Raw genomic sequence first — 25,321 nt, forward strand, 5'->3', positions numbered from 1 at the left:
TTAACTTATTGGCATTTTTTTGCATTAAAATTGATCGTAAGTTTTATCCTTCTAATTAGATATTTATTATTATAAACTAGGTAAGTGAATGTTACACAATTTTTATCTATGCATGTTTCTCTTCTTTTTCTATTTTTGCTCAATTCTTTAACAATTATCGTTCCTATAAACAATCAAACACTTTAAAAAGTATATTGTTATATATTAGATCGTCCCAAAAATAAAACAGATACAACAATTACCATTAATTATTTCATTTTTAATCTAAAAATATTTATGTAAAGACTATAGTTATTTCTGTATAAGACGCATAACCAGATTTTTCATTATAATCAGGGTTAATTGAACTATTGTTTATTAATATTATTTTATTTCTTATGATAAAATATGATGTTTTTAGTCGATTTCCAACATTATTGATTCACAACACTACGGAATAGTTCACTTCAGGTTGGCCAATATCTCAACAAAAATTAACAGGTTATACCAACCGCATAATAATGTGTAATGTTGTCATAAAATAAAGTTAATTTACCCATAATGCAATAAGAAATTTCATATACTGTTCGTATATGTATATGTAAAATATCTGTGCTGTTATTTGTATAAAATTTTAATTTTGAAATAAGTAATTTCAGTAACAGATTGCCAAGTTATATTATGTAAAATTAAATACATTTTATTTAAATAATATTGTTCCAATGTAAAAACGTTCTATTTTTTATTTTGTTCTTTCAGAGTAATAGGTTTTGCTGAAATATTGCTACAATAAGACGGTTCGATTTACCTATTATTTAATGATTTTAATAAAGGGTAACATATTTATGAGCTGCAACTTCTGAGATGTCAATGTCAAAATAGAAACTGTCAAATAAAATATATTTCATTCTATTTATTGTGAATCTGGAATTTTAGAATAACAAAATGGTAATTTAATTCGCTTTTTCTTTCGTAATCCTTAATTGTTTTAACTTGATTTACACAGATTTGTAAAGTTTATGCAAAAAATTATCAACTTATAATAATATTTCATGATGAAATACTGTAATTTATGAGAAAATCCAACTCAAAGTTTCAGAAGTTTTTGTCTTAAAATTATCCGGTTCCTATATTTTACTTACTAAATATTGTATGAAATCTTTAATTATGTCTAAATATAGAAACTACGGTAACGTAAACCTTCTATTAGTATGTTTCTCTTTTATTAATTATCTGTTTTACCACATTTTTACGATATATATTTTGATGAATCAGGCGGTCGAGATGACAGCCAAATGGTTCTATTATTTTAAAAAAATCACATACAATGTCATCACGTGATGGTTTTCACATACATAACTAATTTAATGAATTAGAAACTTTAAAATGAGTGTAATATTTTTAATATTATTATCATTAAATTTATAGAAAATATTAATTTCAAATCTGTAACTTCAATGTTTTGTTCTATTGTATCTGGGGAAAAGCAAAGATATAAACCATACAGCCACACTTGTAATTGTATTGCATAAAACCTTTACTTGTTTTATAAGGGTTTATTTTATTTTTTAATTTATCTTAATTGATGTGGCAAAGACAATATTGTAAAAGTCCATAAGTCTATTGCTACATAACCTTATGATGTTATTATTATTGTTATAGCTTTAACTGTTTTCTATGTATATATATATGTATTTATTTAAAGAAAAAATCCGCCTAGTACCCATAACACAAGCTCTGCATTGCTTGGGTCTAGATGACGTTGTGTGAATTGTCAAAAAGAAAAAAAAACTTCCACATAATATTTTTCAAACATTATACTTTTGATTTTTATTTTTTCTTATAATTTGGCCCCTCGGGTAAAGTCCTCCTCCATCTTACGCCATCTCTATCCATAGCAGTTTGCATCCAGCCTATTCCTGCTGTTTTTCAATTCATCATCCTTATGATGTTACTGATATTATTCTATTTATAATTTTTTATCTGTACAGCAACCACAGATCTTGGTATTGAGAGAGGGAACCGACCAGTCCCAGGGGAAGCCGCAGCTCATCTCCAACATCAATGCATGCCAACTGGTTGTGGATGCTGTATGTATTACTCTCCTTTATTATTATAACTTTAATCGAGATGAAACCAACCTCAGATTCAGGAATTTGTACTGGCTCTTGGGTAGAAACTCCAATCTCTCAGTAGAGAATAATAAAACGAAACAGAACGTAATAGAATGAAACGATGATTATTATAGAATAGAATAGAATAGAAAATCATTTATTCAAATAAACTTACATTGAAGCACTTTTGAATAATCATAACATTTTTTTTTTAATCTACCGCTCATTCAGAATGCTGTCTCATCACAAGAAGAACGAGCAAGAAACTTGCGTGTTGCTCTTTTAAATAATTTATTCTTACTTACAATTTAAGTTTAAGTGTGTGAATACAAACTACCGATTTAAGTTAGCTATCAGTCATTAAAGGAAAGATTCCATCTGTCATTCTATGCTTATAAAAACATTTGCAGGTCCGTACCACGCTGGGACCGCGGGGCATGGACAAGTTGATAGTGGATCATAACGGCAAGTCTGTGATTTCCAACGATGGAGCCACCATCATGAAGGTGTGTATTATGAATTAAAACACGTTTATATTTTAGCATGATGTCTTTTAATAGAAGAATAGAAATCATTTATTAAAATAAACTTACATTGAAGTACTTTTGAATAGTCATCACATTTATTTAATCTACCGCTCATTCAGAAAGCTGTCTCATCACAAGATGAACGAGCGAGAAACTTGCGTGTTGCTCTTTTAAATAATTTTATTATTACTTTATATTTTTAAGTTTAAGTGTGTGAATACAAACCACCAATTAGCACTAATTCAATTAAATACTCAAATAGAAAAAATATTGAATATATAACCAACTGGTTAAACAATTAATAAGAGGAAATCGGTCAATATGAATGCTTGTATTGAGACTTACATTATCATCATCATCATCATCATCATCATCATCATCACCATCATCATAATCATCATCGTCATCGCAGCCCGGAAGACGTCCACTGCTGGACATAGGCCTCCCCCAAAGATCTCCACGACGATCGGTCCTGCGCTGCTCGCATCCAATGCCTTCCAGCGATCTTGACCAGATCGTCGGTCCACCTTGCTGGAGGCCTTCCCACGCTGCGTCTTCCGGTCCACGGTCGTCATTCGAGGACTTTATTGCCCCAACAGCTCACATAGAATGATTATATTTCAGTACCCTACATATTAGACTTTTTTTGATAAAAATTGAGGGTGGCAATAACACACAAAAATTGTTATACTACAGTCAGTGTGTGTGAGCAGTCAATGCTCTATGGTCTATTTGTGCCATTGTGCAGAAATAAGAATGTTTTTTTTATTTATGCTTTATCTATGCATCTATACATATAAATAAAATTGGTGTGTCTGTTTGTAATATTGAAATAACTGTTTTTTACTACATGCATAAGCATAAATAAATAAATTAAAAAATCATTGTATTTATATTCATATGAATATAAATGCAATGACGATTTTTACAATTTTTGTCTTTCTGTCTGTCTGTTTGTTCCGCTAATCTCTGAAATGGCTGGACCGATTTTGACGGGACTGTTTTTTCGCAGGTAGCTGATGTAATAAGGAGTAACTTAGGCTACTTTTATTTTAGAAAAACAAAGTTAAATTCGATGCGGAGAAAGTCAAATTCAAATTCAAAAATCATTTATTCATGTAGGACATTTTAGCCGCTTATGAACGTCAAATTTTTACATTATAATTTTATTTTTTCCCTACCGTCCAGTTCGGTATATATATCCAATTGAGAAGAACTGGCAAGAAACTCAATTGAATTACTTTTTTTTTAAAGCCAGTTTATTTACAATGTATTTTTATATAGGTGTCTATGTCTAACATTAAATGAAAATTCAGTGCATGAACAACTATTGCCATGCACACTCGTTATTCAAGTAATCGTTTAGTGAGTAATAGGCTTTGCTCAGTAAATATGATTTAACAGATGTTTTGAATTTATTTAAGGGTAATTCCAACATATCCTTATTGTAAATTTTTATACCTATTCCCATAAAAGACCTATTAACTTTTTCTAATCGATACTTGGTGACAGCAAGTTTGTCTTTAAATCTAGTATTAATATTATGAATATTGCTGTTTTTTGGAAAGTCGTAGGTACAGCTGGTATATAATATAATATGTTATTTCCAGTTATTGGACATCGTGCATCCAGCTGCCAAGACCTTGGTGGATATTGCCAAGTCACAAGATGCAGAGGTGAGCATTGTTTTTTATGGATGATAATGTAATGGTGCACCCGCCTGCGCTAACGGTATACGCTGGCGGGGCACCAGTGGAGGATGATATATTTTTTTATTGGGTTGTTTCTGCTATTGTCAGATTCCTGCACCTGTAGCACTGCGACCTACATAGATCTATTGTGCTCGCCCTTTTTCAAAGTTCGCTACCTAGACCCGTCAGGGACAAGAATTGAAGGGTATTCTTAGGAGCGATGGTTTTTATCTCCTCGGGATAGAGTGTACTTTCCGAGGGAGATATTTCGTTTATGCATGAGTGGGCTACAACCACATAGATGTAGTGGCGTTTCCTCTTCAGTTATGATGGAGGATGATAAGATGAGAATGAGGTCAGGTCAGTCAGCACATCCTGACAATTTACTAGGTATTTGACATTCAATTCAATTCAATTCAAAATATCTTTATTCATGTAGGTCTATTACATACTCTTATGATATGTCAAATCTACCGTCAGTTCGGAATGATATCGAGATGAGATGAACTAACAAGAAACTCAGCTCGTATTCTTTTTAAATAAATGTTGTACATGTTTACAATAATACAGATTCGTTTTTAAATTAAAATTTGGAAGAATAGAGTGACCACCAGCATGTGCTATAGCAATTTTGTCAAAAGCAAGGAACACATTGCTACATTAAGTGCATTTTCTTTTAATTTACGTTTTACAGCTCTGGATACAAGTCCTTCTGAGTCTTCTCTGTTCATTTTCAAAATATCTTTATTCATGTAGGTCTATTACAGACTCTTATGATATGTCAAATCTACCGTCAGTTCGGAATGATTTCGAGATGAGAACTGACAAGAAACACAGCTCGTATTTTTTTTTTAATGTTGTACATATTTACAATAGTAACATACTGGTATACCTACATTTGTAATATTTCTGTCAACATTCGGCGCGGTGTCGCAGGTTCAATGCTGGAAAGAATAGTCTCAGAAGTCACACAAACCTAAATGCTGACTGATGTGGCAATACCACAAGAGCATTTTATAAATTTACACTCAGCCCGAGTGGGCAGGGAAGTGAGCAGCGCGTGAGTGTAAACACGAGTGGAAACACTTCCCATGCCATTGGCGCTGCCACTCGCGCTGCTCGGCGCTCCCCGGCGCTCCCTCGATTGTCGGTTTTTCGTGCGCGAGTCAAAGGACTGGCAGCGCGAGTGGCAGCGTGTTTTTACATTCAGCCCTCTCGCTCAGTTGTCGCCCGGTTATATTTCCGGCAGCGCGAGTGGCAGGGGAAGCAGCTGAATGTAAACGTAGCATAAGTGATGCTTACAGAATGACTATACTGTTCTGAGTTTCCCTCTACCTCCCTCTCTGTCACACAACGGCCGCTCTGTAAATCCCAAGAAGTGCATCTTCTCTCGATCATGTACAGTCAATGATTATAACATCGGATCCAATTACCTAATTCCCATGAGGATATTTAATATTATGAGATACAGATATGTTTATTTTTAAATTTTTTTTTGTTCTTTTTTTTTTAAACAAACGTGTACTTTCAGGTTGGAGACGGCACCACGTCGGTGGTGATACTGGCCGGTGAACTGCTGAAAAGATTGAAGCCGTTTATTGAAGAGGGTGAGTTTTATTTCTTTACAAGCTGTTCACGTGGCTTCGTCCGCGTGGAATTTAACTTTATTTTTCTAAAATAAAAGATTTTTGTTTAAATAAAAGTAGTCAAAGTTATTCCTTATTAAATCAGTTATCTGCCAATAAAAGTCCCGTCAAAATTGGTGCAGCCATTTCAGAGATTTGCCGAAACAGACAGACGAATATTGTAAAAAATCTTATTTCGGTGTATGTACCGTATTTATATTCATATGCATGTAGTAAAAAACTGTTATTTCAATATTACAAACAGACACTCCAATTTTATTTATATGTATAGATTTAGACTTTTTTTATTTTTGTATACTATCTACTGGAATTTAATGAACTTACTATATAAAGTTCACTTCGCTCCTATTGGTCGTAGCGTAATGTTATATAGCTTAAAGCTTCGACAAATGGACTATCCAACACAAAAGAACATTTCAATACGAACTAGTAGTTCCTGATGTTAGCGCATTCAAACAAACAAACTTTCAGCTTTATAATATTAGTGTATATATATATACTAGCTGTCCCGGCAAACGTTGTTTTGCCTTAAAATAAAAAAAAAAATAGGGGTGGACTACCCCTAATATTTAGGGGGATGAAAAATAGATGTTGGCCGATTCTCAGACCTACTCACTACGCTCACAAAATTTCATGAGAATCGGTCAAGCCGTTTCGGAGGAGTATGGGAACGAAAACTGTGACACGAGAATTTTATATAAGAAAGGAAATTAAATTGTTTATTTGGTACACTGAAAATAATTTTTAAAATTTCATTTACATTTTATATTAATAATTAGTATATAAGATATATATTTTGTTTTATGTAAACACAGGTGTACATCCGCGTATCATAGTACGTGCGGTACGTACGGCGGCTCGCCTCGCCGTCGACAGAGTAAGGGAACTGGCTGTTAAGATTGACAACAAGTCGCCTGAAGAACAGAGGTGAGTGGTTTTTGGTCACAGACTTATAGTGTCTTTATACCATAGGGTACAAACGAGCTTGCGGCTCACTTACATATCGTCGATTAAATAGAAAATTCGATTAAATGTAATTTTTCAAAATTAGAAGCTACAATTGCCTCCTATTATACCTTTCAAAACTGGCGTGCACAATCGTAGACATAAAATATCATATAAAACAATTTTATAATTTCCGATTGAAATTATTTGTTCACTTATAAATATTCAATTTAGTATTACTAATTTGTTTTCAAAAATTTAAGGCAATTTTTTTCTCATTATACTTTAGACGCTTGGCATTTACCAAATCCGTGGGATGTAAAAAAATAATTCAGGTCTGAAAGGGTTATATAAGTCAATTGGCTCACTTACATATCGTCGATTAAATAGAAAATTCGATTAAATGTCATTTTTCAAAATTAGAAGCTACAATTGCCTCCTATTATATAAGTCAATTGGCTCACTTACATATCGTCGATTAAACAGAAAATTCGATTAAATGTCATGTTTCATATAATTATGTTTTTATCTTTACTCATGTAGGTCTATTACACTTATGATATGTCAAATCTACCGTCAGTTCGGAATGATATCGAGATGAGAAGAACTGACAAGAAACTCAGCTCGTATTCTTTTCAAATAAATGTTGTACATGTTTACAATAATACAGATTCATTTAAATTCAAATTTGTGAGAATAGAGTGACCACCAGCATATGATATTTCAAAAGCAAATAGTGTAATCAGTGTTGATACTTGAATAAAGTTTTTTTTATATTATTGTTTTTTCTTTTTACTAAATTTTTTACAAGCTGTAACGTCACTTCAATACACGATAAATAGCACGAAATCTTATAAACGCGTAAGTTTGTGAGTATGTATGGAAGTTTGTTGTTTTTTCACGCAAAAACTACTAAACGTATATCGTTGAAACTACAGTAATATAGCTGTTTAAGATAGTTCCAAATGTATAATATTAGTTCACTCCGTGCAAACTAGATGGCGCCACAGGTAATGTAGATGGCGCTGTTAAGATTTTTTTTTTATAATCAATTCCTATCATCCCTATTGAATGGTAGTTTCAATTGGAACCCTCAATAGCAGCTTTTTGACCTCACGGTACCTATTTGTTACGGAAAATACTCTCTGCTACCAAAATGTTAGGGAATTTACTATGTATATATATAGGGAAAAATATGTGGAAGCGTCTGTCACGTACCTGTATGGTTCTGCGGATTTCTTGGGCTTCAGGGTCTCGAAGGTATCTTCGCTAGCTTTCCAGTTTCACAGTAGGTTTAACACAGTTCTAATTTATTTTAATTCACAATAAAGGCGCGCGCGCGTCATGGCCGGCGTACGGTCAGTTCAGTACTAGGTAAGGGAGGGGAGGTAACTGCGCGGGAACAGAGACTAACGGACTCTAATATAATAATCTGTGCTTACGATGGTACAGGGTAGATTTTGAACACTATTTGTTCAATAGCTTATACATGAGAATAAGATATAGGCTATAAATTCCATGCAGATGAATCCGCGGGGAACGCTAGTTAAAAAATATTCAAAAGTGCTTGTATTTAGTTTATTTGAATAAAGATTATTTCTATTATTTTCTTTACTCGTAGGGAACTGCTCCGTAAATGCGCCGCGACGGCCATGTCCTCGAAACTGATCCACCAGCAGAAGGACCACTTCTCCAAGATGGTGGTGGACGCTGTGCTGTCGCTCGACGCGCCGCTGCTGCCCCTCGACATGATTGGTGAGATGTTTTTGATGTTACTAGACTGGCGAACTGGTGACTACCTGCTTCGTTGATTTCTCCGATGATTTTAATAAATAAAATTAAACTTTCTTTACATATATGGCAAGCCATAATATACAATAATGATATTTATAAAATTAAATTAAATTATATTCGATTTCTTTTATTTAAACTTAAATAAAAGAAATCGAATATAATTTAATCGAATATAAATTAATTATTTAAACTTAAATAAAAGAAATCGAATATAATTTAATTTAATTTTATAAATATAATGATATTTATAAAATTAAATTAAATTGTATATTATGGCTTGCCATATATGTAAAGAAATTTATTGGTCAATAAACGAAACTAACCTAAACTAAATAAATGAAATTGAAGGTAATATGAATAAATAAAATTGAATATAATTCATGTTAATACATGTACACCTGTGCGAAGTCGGGGCGAGTAGCTAGTTATGAATAAAAAAATTTTGATTTTATTGGCATATTGTATCAGGCATCAAGAAAGTATCAGGAGGTGCACTGGAGGACTCCTTCCTGGTGGCCGGAGTGGCGTTCAAGAAGACCTTCTCGTACGCCGGCTTCGAGATGCAGCCAAAGAGTTATGACAACTGCAAGATCGCTCTCCTGAACATCGAGCTGGAACTGAAGGCGGAGCGGGATAATGCTGAGGTAATAATAATGATGTTTCAGGACCATTCACACAGCGCCATCTAGTCCCAAGCTAAGCAGAGCTTGTGTTATGGGTACTAGACTGATATAAATACATGGATACATTTTTTTTGTAAATAAATACATATTATACATAGAAAACACCCAGACAGATACAAACAATCATACTCATGAATACAAATGTTTGTGCCATGCGAGGAATCGAACCCGCGACCATCGGATAGTAAAGTGATGTGCTAAACCACTAGACCACCGAGGCTATCAAATAATAGAAGAGATAGATCTTGGTGGTCTTGCGGTTTGCACGACGCTGTTCGTCCGATAGTCACGGGTTCGATTCCTCGCATGTTGCAAACATTTGTATCCATGACTACCTATCATCGCGGTTTCATCCGCGTTAAATTTCAATAAACACTATAGTCTATTTGTTATTCTGATGTATAAGCTATATTATTGTAAAGCTTCATGAAATCCGTTCAGTAGTTTTTGTGTGAAAGAGTAACAAACATCCATACTCACAAACTTTTGCAGTATTAAGATTATAATTGTATCAGTCTGGTTGTTTTCTATTTATAACTAGCTGTTCCCGCGACTTGTCCTATCATCCTCTACTGATGCCCTGACAGCGTATACCGTCAGAGCAGGCGGGTGCACCATTCCATCATCATCCATTAAAAAAAACCATCATAGTATAAGAACAATACAAACATACAAGAGTTCTCCCGCAGGTGCGCGTGGACAACGTCAAGGAGTACCAGAAGGTGGTGGATGCTGAATGGCAGATCCTGTACGAGAAGCTGGCTGCCATTCACTCCAGTGGGGCTCAGGTCGTGCTCAGCAAACTGCCTATTGGAGATGTGGCTACTCAGTATTTTGCAGACAGGTAAAAAAAATAACTTTGAAGTTGTTATAGCTTCAGTGGACTAGTGATTTAACACACCAACTTAGTACCGATTAAACAAGCATATGGCTAAACTAGGCGTATGCACGACAAGAATCTGCAGATTCTGCTAAACTGAAGAGGAAACGCCACTACACAGCCTATGTGGTTGTAGCCCACTCATGCATAAACGAAATATCTCCTTTGGAAAGTATACACTCTATACTGAGGAGATAAAAACCATCGCTCCTAAGAATATCCTTCAATTCTTGTCCCTGACGGGTCTAGGTAGCGAACTTTGAAAAGGGCGAGCACAATAGACCTATGTAGGTCGCAGTGCTACAGGTCCATGCACCTGACAATAGCCTAAACAACCTAATAAAAAAAAATAGTTCCGATGGTCGCGGGTTCGATTCCTCGCACATCACAAACATTTGTATTCATGAGTAAGATTGTTTGTATCGGTCTGGGTGTTTTCTATGTATAATATATATGTATTTACGAAAAAATGTATCGGAATATATATCAGTTATCTAGTACCTATAACACAAGCTTTAGCTAGATTAACTTGGGACTAGATGGCACTGTGTGAATTGTCCTGAGATTATTATTATTATTAGACTATTTGCTTTTGACGAAATTGCAATACGATATGCTGGTGGTCACTCTATTCTCTCAAATTGGAATCTATAAATTAACCTGTATAACTTAAACATATACAATACAATATATTTGAAAAGAATACGAGTTGAGTTTCTTGTCAGTTCTTCTCATTTCGAAATCATTCCGAACTGACGGTAGATTTGACATATCATAAGAGTCTGTAATAGACCTATATGAAGAACTCGCGACCATCGGAGAAAGGTGGTGTACGAAACCGTTAGACCGTCGAGTCTAATGCGGCCAATGATTATAAACAACGGATCCAATTACTGAACTGGTTGTGTGGATTACAATGTAATATGAGGCCCATAGACAAAATACAAGAATTGTCTGTACTCTACAACTATTTCAATATTATAGCGGTTTAGGTTTAACACGCTGCCTAATTTACCAAAGGTCGCTGGTTCATTCCAAAAACAAGAGAGGTAGACTGTATGAAGTCCTGTCTTATCTGTTTTAGCCGTGTGGCAGTGAAATTATAGGGTATGCACGTTTACCAGCTTATTTCTCTGAAATGGCAACATTACGCCCATAGTTCTGTTCATGTATACATATTTCTTATAAATTAGGATTTGGTTAAGATAGCTGTTTAAAATGTATAATGTTCGTGTCATAAATGGTCCTTCGAGCCGGATAGAATGTAATTATAAAGTGTAGGTGTTTTGTTACAGGGACTCGTTTTAATATAAAAATTGGTCCTTTGAGCCGGACAGAATGTTGTTCTAAATGGTGGATTATTTGTCTCATGGACATATTCTACCGTTTTATTATAAAAACTGGTCCTTAAAGCTGGATAGAATGGAATTTAACTTTATTTTTCTGAAATAAAAGTAGCTTAAGTTACTCCTTATTACATCAAAACTACCAATAAAAGTTCCGTCAAAATCGGTCTAGCCATTTCAGAGATTAGCCGGAACAAACAGACAGACAGATAAATTGTAAAAAATATTATTTTGGTGTATGTACCTCATTTATATTCATATGCATGTAGTAAAAAATGGTTATTTCAATATTACAAACAAACACTCTAATTTTACTTATATGTGTAGATAATTGGTCCTTAGAGCCGGATAGGACGTAATTGTAAAGCGTACATGTTTTATCTCAGAGACATGTTCTGCGCGGGCCGAGTTCCCGAAGAAGATCTGCGCAGAACACAGCGTGCGTGCGGCGGCGCCGTACTCAGCTCAGTGCGGGACATAGCCACCGCATCCCTGGGCGCCTGCCAGCACTTCACCGAGAAGCAGGTCGGAGGCGAGCGGTACAACATCTTCACCGGTACGTAGATTCATAGATGGTAATGAAATATGTTCAAAATCTACCCTGTACCATCGTAAGCACAGATTATTATATTAGAGTCCGTTAGTTTCTGTTCCCGGGCAGTTGCGCCCCTCCCTTACCTAGTACTGAACTGAACGTACAGCGACCATGACGCGCGCGCATTTGTTGTGAATTAAAATAAATTAGAACTGTGTTAAACCTACTGTGAAACTGGAAAGCTAGCGAAGATATCTTCGAGACCCTGAAGCCCAAGAAATACGCAGAATCATAAAGGTACGTGACACAGACGCTTCCACCTAATTTTCCCTATATATATACATAGTAAATTCCCTAACATTTTGGTAGCAGAGAGTAGTTTCCCTAACAAAATATAAGTTATAATTAGTAATAATAACGGGATCTTACCACGTTTTATTCTTGTTGAGTTCCCGATATTTCGGCAGTGTTTCAACAGCCATGATCACGAGTAAAGTGACGAGCAGCGTGTAGAAGGTAATTAAATCTTCTATTGGCATATTCGTCTACCTTCACACGTCTCTATTAGAGAATCTATAATGTGTGGACTTAATTACAACTTTAACTTTTGTTAGGAAGTATATAATTAATTAAAACAGCAACACACAAGTTTCTTGCTTGTTCTTCTTGTGATGAGACAGCATTCCGAATGAGCGGTAGATTAAAAAAAAAAAATGTTATGACTATTCAAAAGTGCTTCAATGTAAGTTTATTTGAATAAATGATTTTCTATTCTATTCTATTATCCCGTTGACATGGATAATGTAATAACATTAAAGAAACTTATTATAAATTTTGTAATGACATATTGTAAATTAAATAATGTAAATTTTATATTGTAATGGGTGAAAACTGCGATCGGTACAGTTTATGCTGTAAATAATATAATTGACGTAGTGGAGTAACCTGAAACAGTCATGCTCGCTATAAGTTCAAACTTGTGGCGGCGTGGTGGGCCGGGTCGATGTGCTCCCTCTAATATGGTTGAGTGCAATGATGGCTGGCTCATCCGTCATACTCGTGAACGGGTGCTGCTTGTGGGGACTGGTCTGTTCAGGTTGTGAATACTGATTAAATTTTTTGTTCTTTGCGATAGCATATGCTGGCGGTCACTCTATTCTCCCAAATTTGAATTTTAATGAATGTATTATTAAAAATAAACATGTTCCACTATTATTTGAGAAAAATACGAGCTGAGTTTCTTGTCAGTTCTTCTCATCTCGATATCATTCCGAACTGACGGTAGATTTGACATATCATAAGAGTCTGTAATAGACCTACATGAATAAAGATATTTTTAATTTGATATAGCCAACTTCCCGGTTGAAATTTTTACTCACTCACGCGATGCAATCGTGAAAATTGTGAAATATTTAAATTATGTTAAATATAGAAAATACCCAGAGCAATACTGCTCATCAATGCGAATTTGTATCGTGTGTGGAATTGAACCCGCGACCTTAGGATGTGAGGCTGTACTAAACCGATAGACCATAGAGATAGTCAAATGTGGCCAATGATTATAAACAACGGATCCAATTACTGAACTGGTTGTGTGGATTACAATGTAATATGAGGCCCATAGACAACAAAATAGAAGAATTGTCTATGCTATACAGGTGACTACCTTGATATTGTCGCGGTTTAGTACGCTACCTGATTTACAAGAGGTATCTGGTTCATTCCACAGTCAATACTGATGTAGATTTTACAAAGTCAATAATAATATTAGGCCCATAGACAACTGGTGCCCCGCCAGCATGTACCTTTTCTACCTCTAGAAATGCCTTGTGTATTTGTCACGATGTGCTAACTGACCCGACTTTATTCTCCTTTTTTTATACTATGAAGGTGGCATACAAGCATACGGCCCATCTGATGGTATATTACATATACTATTAATTATGATCCACTTAAACAAATGTGCTAACTGACTTGACTTCATTCTCATCCTATCATCCTCCACAGGCGCCCCGACAGCGTATACTAACATTTTGAGCCTTTAAAAAATACCTTGTGAATTTGTGACGATGTGCTAACTGACCTGACTTTATGCTCATCCTATCATCCTCCACTGGTGCCCCGCCAGCGTATACTGACATTGTGGTCCTCTGAAAATGCCTTGTGAATTTATGACGATGTGCTAACTGACCTGACTTTATGCTCATCCTGGCATTCTGGCCTCATGCTGGCGGGGCAAATGTGCTAACTCTATTGTCCATGCTCATTCTACCGTCCTCCACTGGTGCCCCGCCACTCACTAAAAAAACTACCACAATTTTTTTTTGTGAGTGGCGGGGCACCAGTTGAAATTATCCAGGGGAAATTATAACTTAAAATTTAAGATTAATTCATCCCTTAGGTTACAGCCCGAAGAATGCACCACCTGGTGAGAAGTTCAATTAAATAGTTAAAGTATTTGTACAATTACATCTGGGGCACTAATAGGGGTACTGCAATGATATCCATCATTACCCCAAAAATTCGTGAGGTAATTTATAAAAAATAGTCCGCGTGTGTACCTCAGTCTCACCTATTTGAGCCGCCAAGCAGCTTGCTTTGTAAGCTGTTTGGTTGTAGGGTGCAGATTAGGAAGTGAAATTACAGGATAAGAGGCGTGATAGCTTAGTGATTTAGAATGATGAAGCATGAGGTTGTCACATGATAACGTGATGTCCGTAGTGCTGTACATGTATATAGGCGACGGTTATCGTTTAACTTTAGGTGGGCTGTCATCTTGTTGTACCCCAAGAGTGCCCTGATATTATAGTACTTATGTGTAGCCCATTATTGTAGTACCCCACAAGTATCCTACTATTATAGTATCCATGAGTACCTCATTATTGTAGTACTCCATTAGTGCCTTATTATTATAGTATCCATGAGTGCCCCATGAGGACACCTCTATTATAGTAACCATGAGTGCCCAACTATTATAGTATCCATACGTACCTCATTATAGTAATACCCCATGAGTGCCCTACTATTATAGTATCCATACGTACCTCATTATAGTAGTACCCCATGAGTGCCCTACTAATATAGTATCCAAAAGTACCTCATTATAGTAGTACCCCATATGGACCCAACTATTATAGTATCCATATGTACCTCATTATAGTAGTACCCCATGAGTGCCCTACTATTATAGTACCCATAAGTACCTCATTATAGTAGTACCCCATATTGGCCCAACTATTATAGTATCCATACGTACCTCATTATAGTAGTACCCCATAAGGACCCAACTATTATAGTATTCATGAGTACCCCATTATTGTAGTATCCATGAGAACCCTACTATTATAGTTACATTAGTACCCCATGTATTTAACATACTAACACTCATTAGTTTTATATTTTTTCGCCTCAGAAATTACCAATTTCAATATTAAGAATGATTCATTGCCACTAAATTATAATGTATTGCAAATATGTCATTCTGACAATTGAATTACGGGGTATGTTAGTACTCAAGTAGGGATAGGGTTATACCTAAGTTGTCAGCAACACGTGAGGGATCATAAATGTAAATTTTTTACATCAAGTTTGTGACTCCAACTCGAAATCGCATTAGCTGCTTTATACGACACGTTCTTTCACACGCGCAAAATTAGTTTTTTGTCGGTTTAAATTAGGTACTTGAATGACGAGCGTGCATGACAATAGTCGTTAATGCACGGGAATTTCATTTAATGTTAGACATAGACACCCATATAAATATACATTGTAAATAAACTGGCTTTAAAAATAAAATTTTAGTTGAGTTTCTTGCCAGTTCTTCTCGATTGAATCTTTATAGAACTGTAGGGAAGAAATGTTAATATAAAAAACTTCGATGTTCATAGGCGTCTAAAATGTACTACGTGATTTTTTTTTATTTAATTTGATTGATAAGGATGACTGCATCAGTGACACTGTCTAATACTAAAACATCATTACAGGTTGTCCAGCGGCGAAGACCTGCACACTGGTGCTGCGTGGTGGGGCTGAACAGTTCCTCGAGGAGACGGAGAGGTCCCTCCACGACGCTATCATGATTGTCAGGAGGACCATCAAGAATGATGCCGTGGTCGCAGGTGAGTTTGGAATTCGCTAGGCTCGATTCTAGGTCCCATACAGTTTTTATCAGACTTTATAGAAAGGTAGTAGCCGGTAGCAACAAAAATCAGCGCTGTGACAGTAAGCTGTCACAACATACGCCATATACGACATTTCACAGTGTCAGGCATGTTGTCAACTAGTGTCATTAGTATATAAATGGTATGCTATTTCGGATCGATCCCCCGTCCAATTCAAACGGAGATCAAGATTACGACGGCCTGGGCCGAATTTCGAACTCCTAGCGGTGTCCTCAGACTAAAGTCGTATCCGTCAGACAGGAGTTGGCCTTCAGCCGCTCTATAAGTACTTACGCTGGTTTGGAATGCCATCTGCACTCGATCACTACGTCCAGTGAAGCTGTAAAGGCCAGCTGCGGCCAACAGCATTAGAGTAGTCCGAAAAAAGCACCGTCATATATAGACGACACTTTGCATAAGCCTGGACGTATACTTTAAACTGCAATACTGCAGTGAAAGTACCAGGATAACATAAAGGTATAGGAAGCAATATAAGCACCTCCCAAGTAGTGACCAGATTTCCGCTCCTAAAGTCCTTCCTTTGTTTCGTCCCCTGTCGTCCGGTGAAGCTGTAAAGGCCAGCTGCGGACAACAGTATTCGAGTAGTCCGAAAAAAGCACCATCATATATAGACGACACTTTGCATAAGCCTGGACGTATACTTTAAACTGCAATACTCCAGTGAAAGTACCAGGATAACATAAAAGTATAGGAAGTATAAAGATTGAGGTTACAATACAAGCACCTCCCAAGTAGTGACCAGATTTCCGCTCCATAAGTCCTTCCTTTGGTTTGGAGTGCCATCTGCACTCGTCCCCTATCGTCCGGTGAAGCTGTAAAGGCCAGCTGCGGCCAACAGCATTAGAGTAGTCCGAAAAAAATTCTTAAAGGTAGGGTAATATATTTAAACTTCTGTTAGAATTAGATTTTGTTTAATAAAACCAAATTTGGATTGGACATTATTATCACAAAGATGATAATACTAATAATCTCAGGACAATTCACACAGCGCCATCTAGACCCAAGTTAAGCTAGCTAAAGCTTGTATTACGGGTACTAGATAACTGATACAAATACATAGATGTTTTTTTCGTAAATACATACATATTATACATAGAAAACACCCAGATACATATTATACATAGAAAACACCCAGACCGATACAAACAATCATACTCATGAATACAAATGTTTGTACCGTGCGAGGAATCGAACCCGCGACCATCGGAATTAAGACGGTGTGGTACAGCACTAGATCACCGCGGCCGTTATTCAAAGATAAGTGTGAAGTATCATCATCATCATCGCAGCCCGGAAGACGTCCACTGCTGGACATAGGCCTCCCCCAAAGATCTCCACGACGATCAGTCCTGCGCTGCTCGCATCCAATGCCTTCCAGCGATCTTGACCAGATCGTCGGTCCACCTTGCTGGAGGCCTTCCCACTGCGTCTTCCGGTCCGTGGTCGCCACTCGAGGACTTTACTGCCCCAACGGCCATCTGTCCTACGAGCTATGTGCCCTGCCCATTGCCACTTCAAAGTCGCAATTCTGTGAAGTGTAAAATATATGTAGAAAAAATTAAATAAATAAATATATAATTTACACGTATCATCCACCAGGTGGCGGGGCAATCGACATGGAGATATCGAAGCACCTTCGGGAGTATTCGAAGGGTGTCGCCGGTAAGGAGCAGCTGTTGCTGGCGGCTGTCGCGCGTGCGTTTGAGGCGATTCCGCGACAGTTGTGCGACAACGCTGGCTTCGATGCGACCAACTTGTTGAACAAGCTGCGACAGAAGCATCACCAGGGTGAGCTATATGTATTGATGAAGAAAGGAAAAACTACAGAATATTTATTTTACTCTTTCTTTTTTATCAGAGTTTACATTTACATTTTTTCGTAAATACATACATATTATACATAGAAAACACCCAGACCGATACAAACAATCTTACTCATGAATACAAATGTTTGTGACGTGCGAGGATCGAACCCGCGACCATCGGAACTATTTTTTTTCATTAGGTTGTTTAGGCTATTGTCAGGTGCATGGAGCTGTAGCACTGCGACCTACATAGGTCTATTGTGCTCGCCCTTTTCAGAGTTCGCTACTTAGACCCGTCAGGGACAAGAATTGAAGGATATTCTTAGGAACGATGGTTTTTATCTCCTCTGGATAGAGTGTATATTTTCCAAAGGTGAGCTATATGTATTGATATATGCAAGAAAGAGAAATAATCTTTATTCAAATAAACCTAATATAAACACATTTGTTTAGCCATAATTTGTTTCTACCTAAGAGCAACTCCAATCACTATGACTGATTTCCTCTTATTAATTGTTTAACCAGTTGGTTGTGTATTCAATATTTTTTCTATTTGATTATTTAATTGAATTAGTGCTAATTGGTGGTTTGTATTCACAGACTTAAACTTAAAAATGTAAAGTAACAATAAAATTATTTAAAAGAGCAAAACGCAAGTTTCTTGCTTGTTTTTCTTGTGATGAGACAGCTTTCTGAATGAGCGGTAGATTAAAAAAAATGTGATGACTATTCAAAAGTGCTTCAATGTAAGTTTATTTGAATAAATGATTTCCTATTCTCTTCTACCAGTCATTCGGAATGCAGTCGTCACAAGAATGAGCAAGAAAAGTGTGTGTTGCTCTTTTGATTAAAATCAAATCAAAAATAATTTATTATTATAGGTCATTTTAGCACATGAAAGTCAAGTTTTTGTATTATTTTTCTCTCGTCCAGTTCAATATACAGATTCAATCGAGAAGAAAGGAAAAGCTACAGAATATTTATTTTACTCTTTCTTTTTTATCAGAGTTCGCTACCTAGACCCGTCAAGGACAAGAATTGAAGGATATTCTTAGGAGCGATCGTTTTTATCTCCTCGGGAAAGAGTGTAAACTTTCCAAAGGAGATATTTCGTTTATGCATGAGTGGGCTACAACCACATAGGATGTGTAGTGGCGTTTCCTCTACAGTTTGGCAAAATCTGTAGATTTTTGTTGTGCGTACGCCTAGTTTTGACATTTGTTTGTTCAATTTGAAGTGCCCTATGTGGCTCTAGTCTTGATGCATAGTGGAGTAACTTGAAACAGTCATGCTCGCTATAAAGTTCAAACTTGTGGCAGCGGTGAGTGGGCCATCTAGTACTACGATAAGCAGAGCTCGTGTTATGGGTGCTAGACAGCTGTAAAAATATCTAATTATTTATATTTAAATAAATAATCGTGGACAATTAACATAGAGCTTGCGGCTGTCTATTAATTGCTATTGGTTGGTAATTAGTAGGCTACAACCACAAGATCTATAGTGGCATTTCCTCTTCAGGTTAGCAGAATCTGCAGATTTTTCTTAATATTATACTTTGTTGACCAGGTGAGGTGTGGTACGGTGTTGATATCCAGAAGGAAGATATAGCTGATAACTTCGCTAGCTGCGTGTGGGAGCCGGCAGTTGTTAAGATCAACGCCACTACTGCAGCCTGCGAGGCAGCCGCTCAGGTAATGTATTGTAATGCAATGTAATGTATTGTATTGTAATGTATTGTATTGTATTGTATTGCAATATAATGTAACAAGAAACCCTGTTCTCCGCATTTAGCCTCCTGGTCTCTCCTTGGTCTAAATACATACATAATATACATAGAAAAGCCTGTACTTTTCTATGTATATTATGTCTGTATTTACTAAAATAAATGTATTTATGTTGTATATTTAATACATATTATATTATTTAAATACATATTTCAAATGAACTCAAGATATCTTTATTCAAGTAGGTCTATTACATGCTCTTATTATATGTCAAATATATCGTCAGTTCGTAGTGATTTCAAGCCATAAACATATAAATAAATGAAACATAAACAAGTATACGTTTCATTTATTTATATATATTTTTGACAACTCAAACAGCGCCATCTAGTCCCAAGGTAAGCAGAGCTTGCGTTATGAGTACTAGGCAACTGATATACCATATAACCATTTCATTAAATTATATACTTCGTTGTTGCTACTATTATTAGTTCATGTAGGATCTTTCGGCCTCTTGTCCACATTGTATTTTTATCGCTATCCCTACAATACCTACAGTCCTTACTGTAACTCAGTCCAGGGGCGGATCTACCTACGGGCATTTTGGTCTGTAGCCCAAGACACCGTGGATGTAAAGTGTCTCCAGTCTCCACTAAAAACAATATCATACGGTTGACAACCCTGAGATCAATCAACCCATGAAATTGTGCGTGTATCGAAAGGAACGGGAAATTTCTAGTCGTTTGTTTTTGGTCTGTGTATTTTTTTAGTTGAGTAATAATTTGTGGGGCACTGGCCTACAACTACTCAGGGGCCCAGGGCCCCACTAATTCACGATTCGCACCTTACTCAGTCTTATTTATGTCAGCCGCCAAGCAGCTTTTCAAGATCTGTTTTGGTTACAAGGTGCATTTAGGCAGTGAAATTGCAGAATTGAAAAAACATATCGATCAGTCAAGGAAAATCGTCTGATATTAATTTATTTCCTTTTTTCAGATCCTCTCAGTGGATGAGACGATAAAGAACGTCAAGGGCGGAGATGCACCTCAAATGCCAGGCCGTGGGATGGGTCGTCCACGGATGGGATAATATCTCAGCAATGTTTGTTGTATTTTTTGGGCAACTGGAGTCTTGATTGTGACGCTATGTAACTGATTCTTTATTGTAAGTCTGTTCAAATAAATTCCCTTGATCTTGCGGATGTTCTTGGGCGGTGGTAATCACTTACCATCAGGTGAGCTGTGAACACGTTTGTACCCTATGCTATATATAATGGAGTAATAAAAATATTCTTTGGTTTGATTTGAACCCACGACCTCCTGGGCGTGATTCAGGATAGCAGGCCGGTAGACCTCGACGCTCCAGAGTGTATAAAAAATCATCTCAGTGATTAACTACAATGATTTCATTCATGACAGTTTGTCAAACGTCATTTCCAAGTTGCCCGTAACACTATTTGGAGCAAAATTTGTTTTTCGGTGTTGCAGTATAAAAAATAGATTTTTTTATACTGGTCATATTCTTTTAAATGGTCTTTGCATATCTTTCTATTGAAATAATATGAAGAGAAACGTATAGTTAGAATGAAAAATATTTTATGTTATTTATATACTATTTTACTTTTGTCTTATGTTTGAATATTAATTTCCATAAAAAGATATGCTCAGCATTGGGACTGTCACCGTATTGTTCATACGCTGTAATGTTTAGATGAATATGGTATGTTCTTGTCATATATCCGGCTCTAAGGACCAATTTTGGTCCTTCGAGCCGGATTTGAAGACACCAAAAAACAATATGGTCTTGATGAGTATTGTATGTTCTTGTCATAACATGTTGGTTGGTTAACGCCAATAAGGTTTTAATCCGACTCTAAGGACTGTACATACTTTACCAACATTTTGGTCCTTCGAGCCGGATTTGAAGACTTACGCCAAGAAACAATGATCTTGATGAGTATGGTATGTTCTTGTCATAACATGTTGGTTGGTTACACCAATAAGAGTCAAATCCGGCTCGAAGGACCAGGCTTTCTCACCAACGCTTTGGTCCTTCGAGCCGGATTTGAAGACAGACGATATAGTCTTTTATTATATATCATAACATTAAACTACAAGTATATAGCCCCAACACTGCTTGTTTAATCTCGAATTCAGATGCTTGAACAAAATAATGATGTATGTGTATGTACTGACAAATTGTCATAAATAATATGTTGAAATGTATGTTTGTATGTCATTATATTTTGATGATACCAGTATTGTATCTGCCTTCATGTTTTCACAAAGTAAAAACGCTAGTTCATAAGTTATTTTAGATATTATAATAAATTAGATAACACCAAGTATTGACTTTTATTTATCACTGTTTACGTCCGTCAGAACGCGCCAAATAAGACTGGCAGCAATTTTTTTAGAAAAAAACTATTTTATTTTATTTATTTATTTTAGGTAATCAACTTATACAATTTATAGACCACTGGATTTTGCACGCGGTTTCGCTTGCGTTAATTTATCCCCTTAGGGGAGGATTTTATCAAAATCCTTTCTTAGGGGATGCCTACGTCATAGTAGCTTTATGCATGCAAAGTCTCAGCCCGATCGGTTTAAATTTGACAAAGTTTCATATAAACTTTCATCCCCTATTTTATCCCCTTGGGGGTAGAATTAATCAAAATCCTTTCTCCTCCGTACTTCGTCCGTAATCGTCCTCTAATCCGTCTTCGGTACTACTCACCAGCTTAAGCTGCGAAAAAGAGAATATAATAATAATAATGTAGATATAGCCATCCCAAACACACACAATATACAAAGCACAGTCAATGAAAAACTAACAAAGTACACAGATCTAGCAATAGAATTAAAAAAACTATGGAAAGCACACACCATCCACATAGTACCCATAGTTTTGTCATCCACAGGAGTTATACCAAAAAGTCTGAACAAACACCAAGACACGTTGCATATCCCCTCCTCTACAATAGACCTATTACAAAAAGCCGTCATACTAAACACATGGCGAATAGTCAGAAAATTTCTATTTTCATCACATAACTCATCCATGCTTGGCTAAGGCCCGCGTGTTTGAATATATTACCCCCGTAAAAATGGAGATATAATATATATATATATACAGTGGACCCGCGGTAATCCGGCCCCTATCTAATCCGGCCCCCCTTGTAATCCGACATTGTCTATTATTTGTTATTGAATATTACTTTGACAATATACTTCAGAGTGCGTATACATACATACATATATAACATAGAATCTTATCACTGGATCTGTAATTTGTCGGATTACAAGGTACTCTTTTGTAAAAAAATTCGGACTATAAGGGGTCTTAGGCAGTACTCTATAATCCGACAAATTCGATAGTCCGACACTGCCCTGCAAAATGATTGTCGGACTACCGGGGGTCCACTGTATATATATATATATATATATATATATATATATATATATATATATATATATATATATAATAATAATAACTCCCTGGGGCCCTGAACCCCGGCCGACTGTGCTTCTGCCGGGGGTATGTTGCCATCTCCTCTCCTTAAGAGGGGAGATGAGAATTTTTGAAAAAAAAATAAGACAATAGATCTATTACAAAAAGCCGTCATTCTCAACACATTGTACGGAAATTTCTGTCGTCTTCACTTTCATCATCCACATATAAGTTTTAAACTCATCCACGCTTGGCTAAGGCCCGCGTGTTTGAATGTATTACCCCCGTAAAGAGAGAGATATATAAAATATATGTATATCAAATAATAATAATAATAGTGTAAAACTCCACCAAAAAGGCTGAGAAAGCGAAACACACAAATAAGAATCTCAGGACAATTCACACAGCGTCATCTAGACACAAGTTAAGCTAGCAAAGCTTGTGTTATGGGTACTAGACAACTTATATATATACATCTTTTTTGTAGATACATAAATATTATAAATAAAAAACACCCAGACCGATACAAACAATCATACTCATGAATACAAATGTTTGTGCCGTGCGAGGAATCAAACCCGCGACCATAGGTCGTAAAGTGGTGTGCCAGACCGTTAGACACCTCGGTGCTGTGACAATAAAAACTACAATAGACATAAATATACATATAAATTTAAAATATACATAAATAAAAATATTATGTATAATATGGGTAAGTACATAAATTACAAAGAACGAATCAATATATACACAGTACATATAAATGTGATATATAATATACATCATATATATAAAATTCTCGTGTCACAACATTAGTTACCATACTCCTCCCAAACGGCTTGATCGATTTTTATAAAATTTCATATCCATATTCAGTAGGTCTGAGAATCGGCTACTATACTATTTTTCATACCCCTAAGTGATAAGGGTTGTCCACCCCTAACATGATTTTTTTATATTTTGGGCATATGTTTTATTTATATTTTTTATGTGTCATTAAAAATACATACAACCCTAAATTTTCAACCTTCTATCACCAACCCCTATGTTTTTATAGCGTTATTAATTTATATGGCAAAACAACGTTTGCCGGGACAGCTAGTATATATATATGTAATATAAATATACTTAATTCAACACCAAACAATTGTAGCTCACTAGCTGTACCTGTGACTTCGTCCGCGTAAATAAAGAAGAATAAGACTTAACCCAATAAAAGCCAAATAAAAAGGTTTCATCGCTTTAGCTTCAAAAACGACGATACAAAATTCCATACAATTCAATCAACAGCTTAAATAATAAGTTTCAAGCATCTAGCTTCAAAAGTGACTGGTCTGATTCTTCCATACAATCTTTCATCCCCGTTTTCAACCCCTTACAACCCTTTTTTTGGATAAAAAGTAGCCCATGTCCTTTCTGAGGGTCTAGATTATCTGTGTACCAAATTTCAGTAGTTTTGACGTGAAAGCGAGACAGACTTTTTTCTTACTTTCGCATTTATAATTGTAAGTATTCTGGCGGCTCAGTTGGTAGTTAAAAAGTTAAATGGGGTCACTCGGTGCTCTGCGCAGGTCTACAGGTAACGCATTCCAAAGGTTAATTGCCGTGACTTTTTTTTATGGGTGATTATGGAATGGTGCACCCGCCTGCCCTAACGGTTTACGCTGGCGGGGCACCAGTGGAGGATGATAAGATGAGTATGAGGTCAGGTCAGTTAGCACATCGTGACAAATTCACGAAGAATTTATGACGATGGTTCCCAGGGGGAACCGCGTGGAGGTAAACCTGACATGGTACATTGCTAGCAATAAGATCATCAGTCCACATTACTAACAATATTTTCCCCCACTGTAGAGGAGTTGGACACAAAGCTTGAATGATAGGAAGGAGTAAGAGAAGGAGGTTATGAGCTGAGCGGAGGTTACGGGGATGGGAGTCGGGGTAGGAGCTGATGAACCGAAATCTATCTTTCAGGTAAGGAGGTGAAGAAAGGTCGATAATAATAGAGAAGAGTGAGTATT

General features: G+C 36.3%; 1 protein-coding gene across 1 annotated transcript; it reads left to right on the forward strand.

Moving 5' to 3' along the window:
• The first annotated feature begins 1,336 nt into the window (after window positions 1-1,336).
• Window positions 1,337-21,141, forward strand: LOC131840645 (T-complex protein 1 subunit eta). The gene is made up of 14 exons (XM_059188819.1): window positions 1,337-1,371; window positions 1,971-2,069; window positions 2,504-2,599; window positions 4,231-4,296; window positions 5,843-5,918; window positions 6,773-6,884; window positions 8,524-8,657; window positions 9,165-9,340; window positions 10,069-10,223; window positions 11,992-12,161; window positions 16,124-16,258; window positions 17,921-18,109; window positions 19,693-19,817; window positions 20,847-21,141. Exons 1-14 carry the CDS (start codon window positions 1,366-1,368, stop codon window positions 20,937-20,939), a joined length of 1,632 nt encoding a protein of 543 aa, XP_059044802.1. The 5' UTR covers window positions 1,337-1,365; the 3' UTR covers window positions 20,940-21,141.
• Window positions 21,142-25,321: the final 4,180 nt, after the last annotated feature.

This window comes from Achroia grisella, unplaced genomic scaffold (assembly GCF_030625045.1).
Source record: "Achroia grisella isolate CSIRO2021 unplaced genomic scaffold, CSIRO_AGI_Agris_v1 utg149, whole genome shotgun sequence".
In the NCBI taxonomy this organism is placed as follows: domain Eukaryota; kingdom Metazoa; phylum Arthropoda; class Insecta; order Lepidoptera; family Pyralidae; genus Achroia; species Achroia grisella.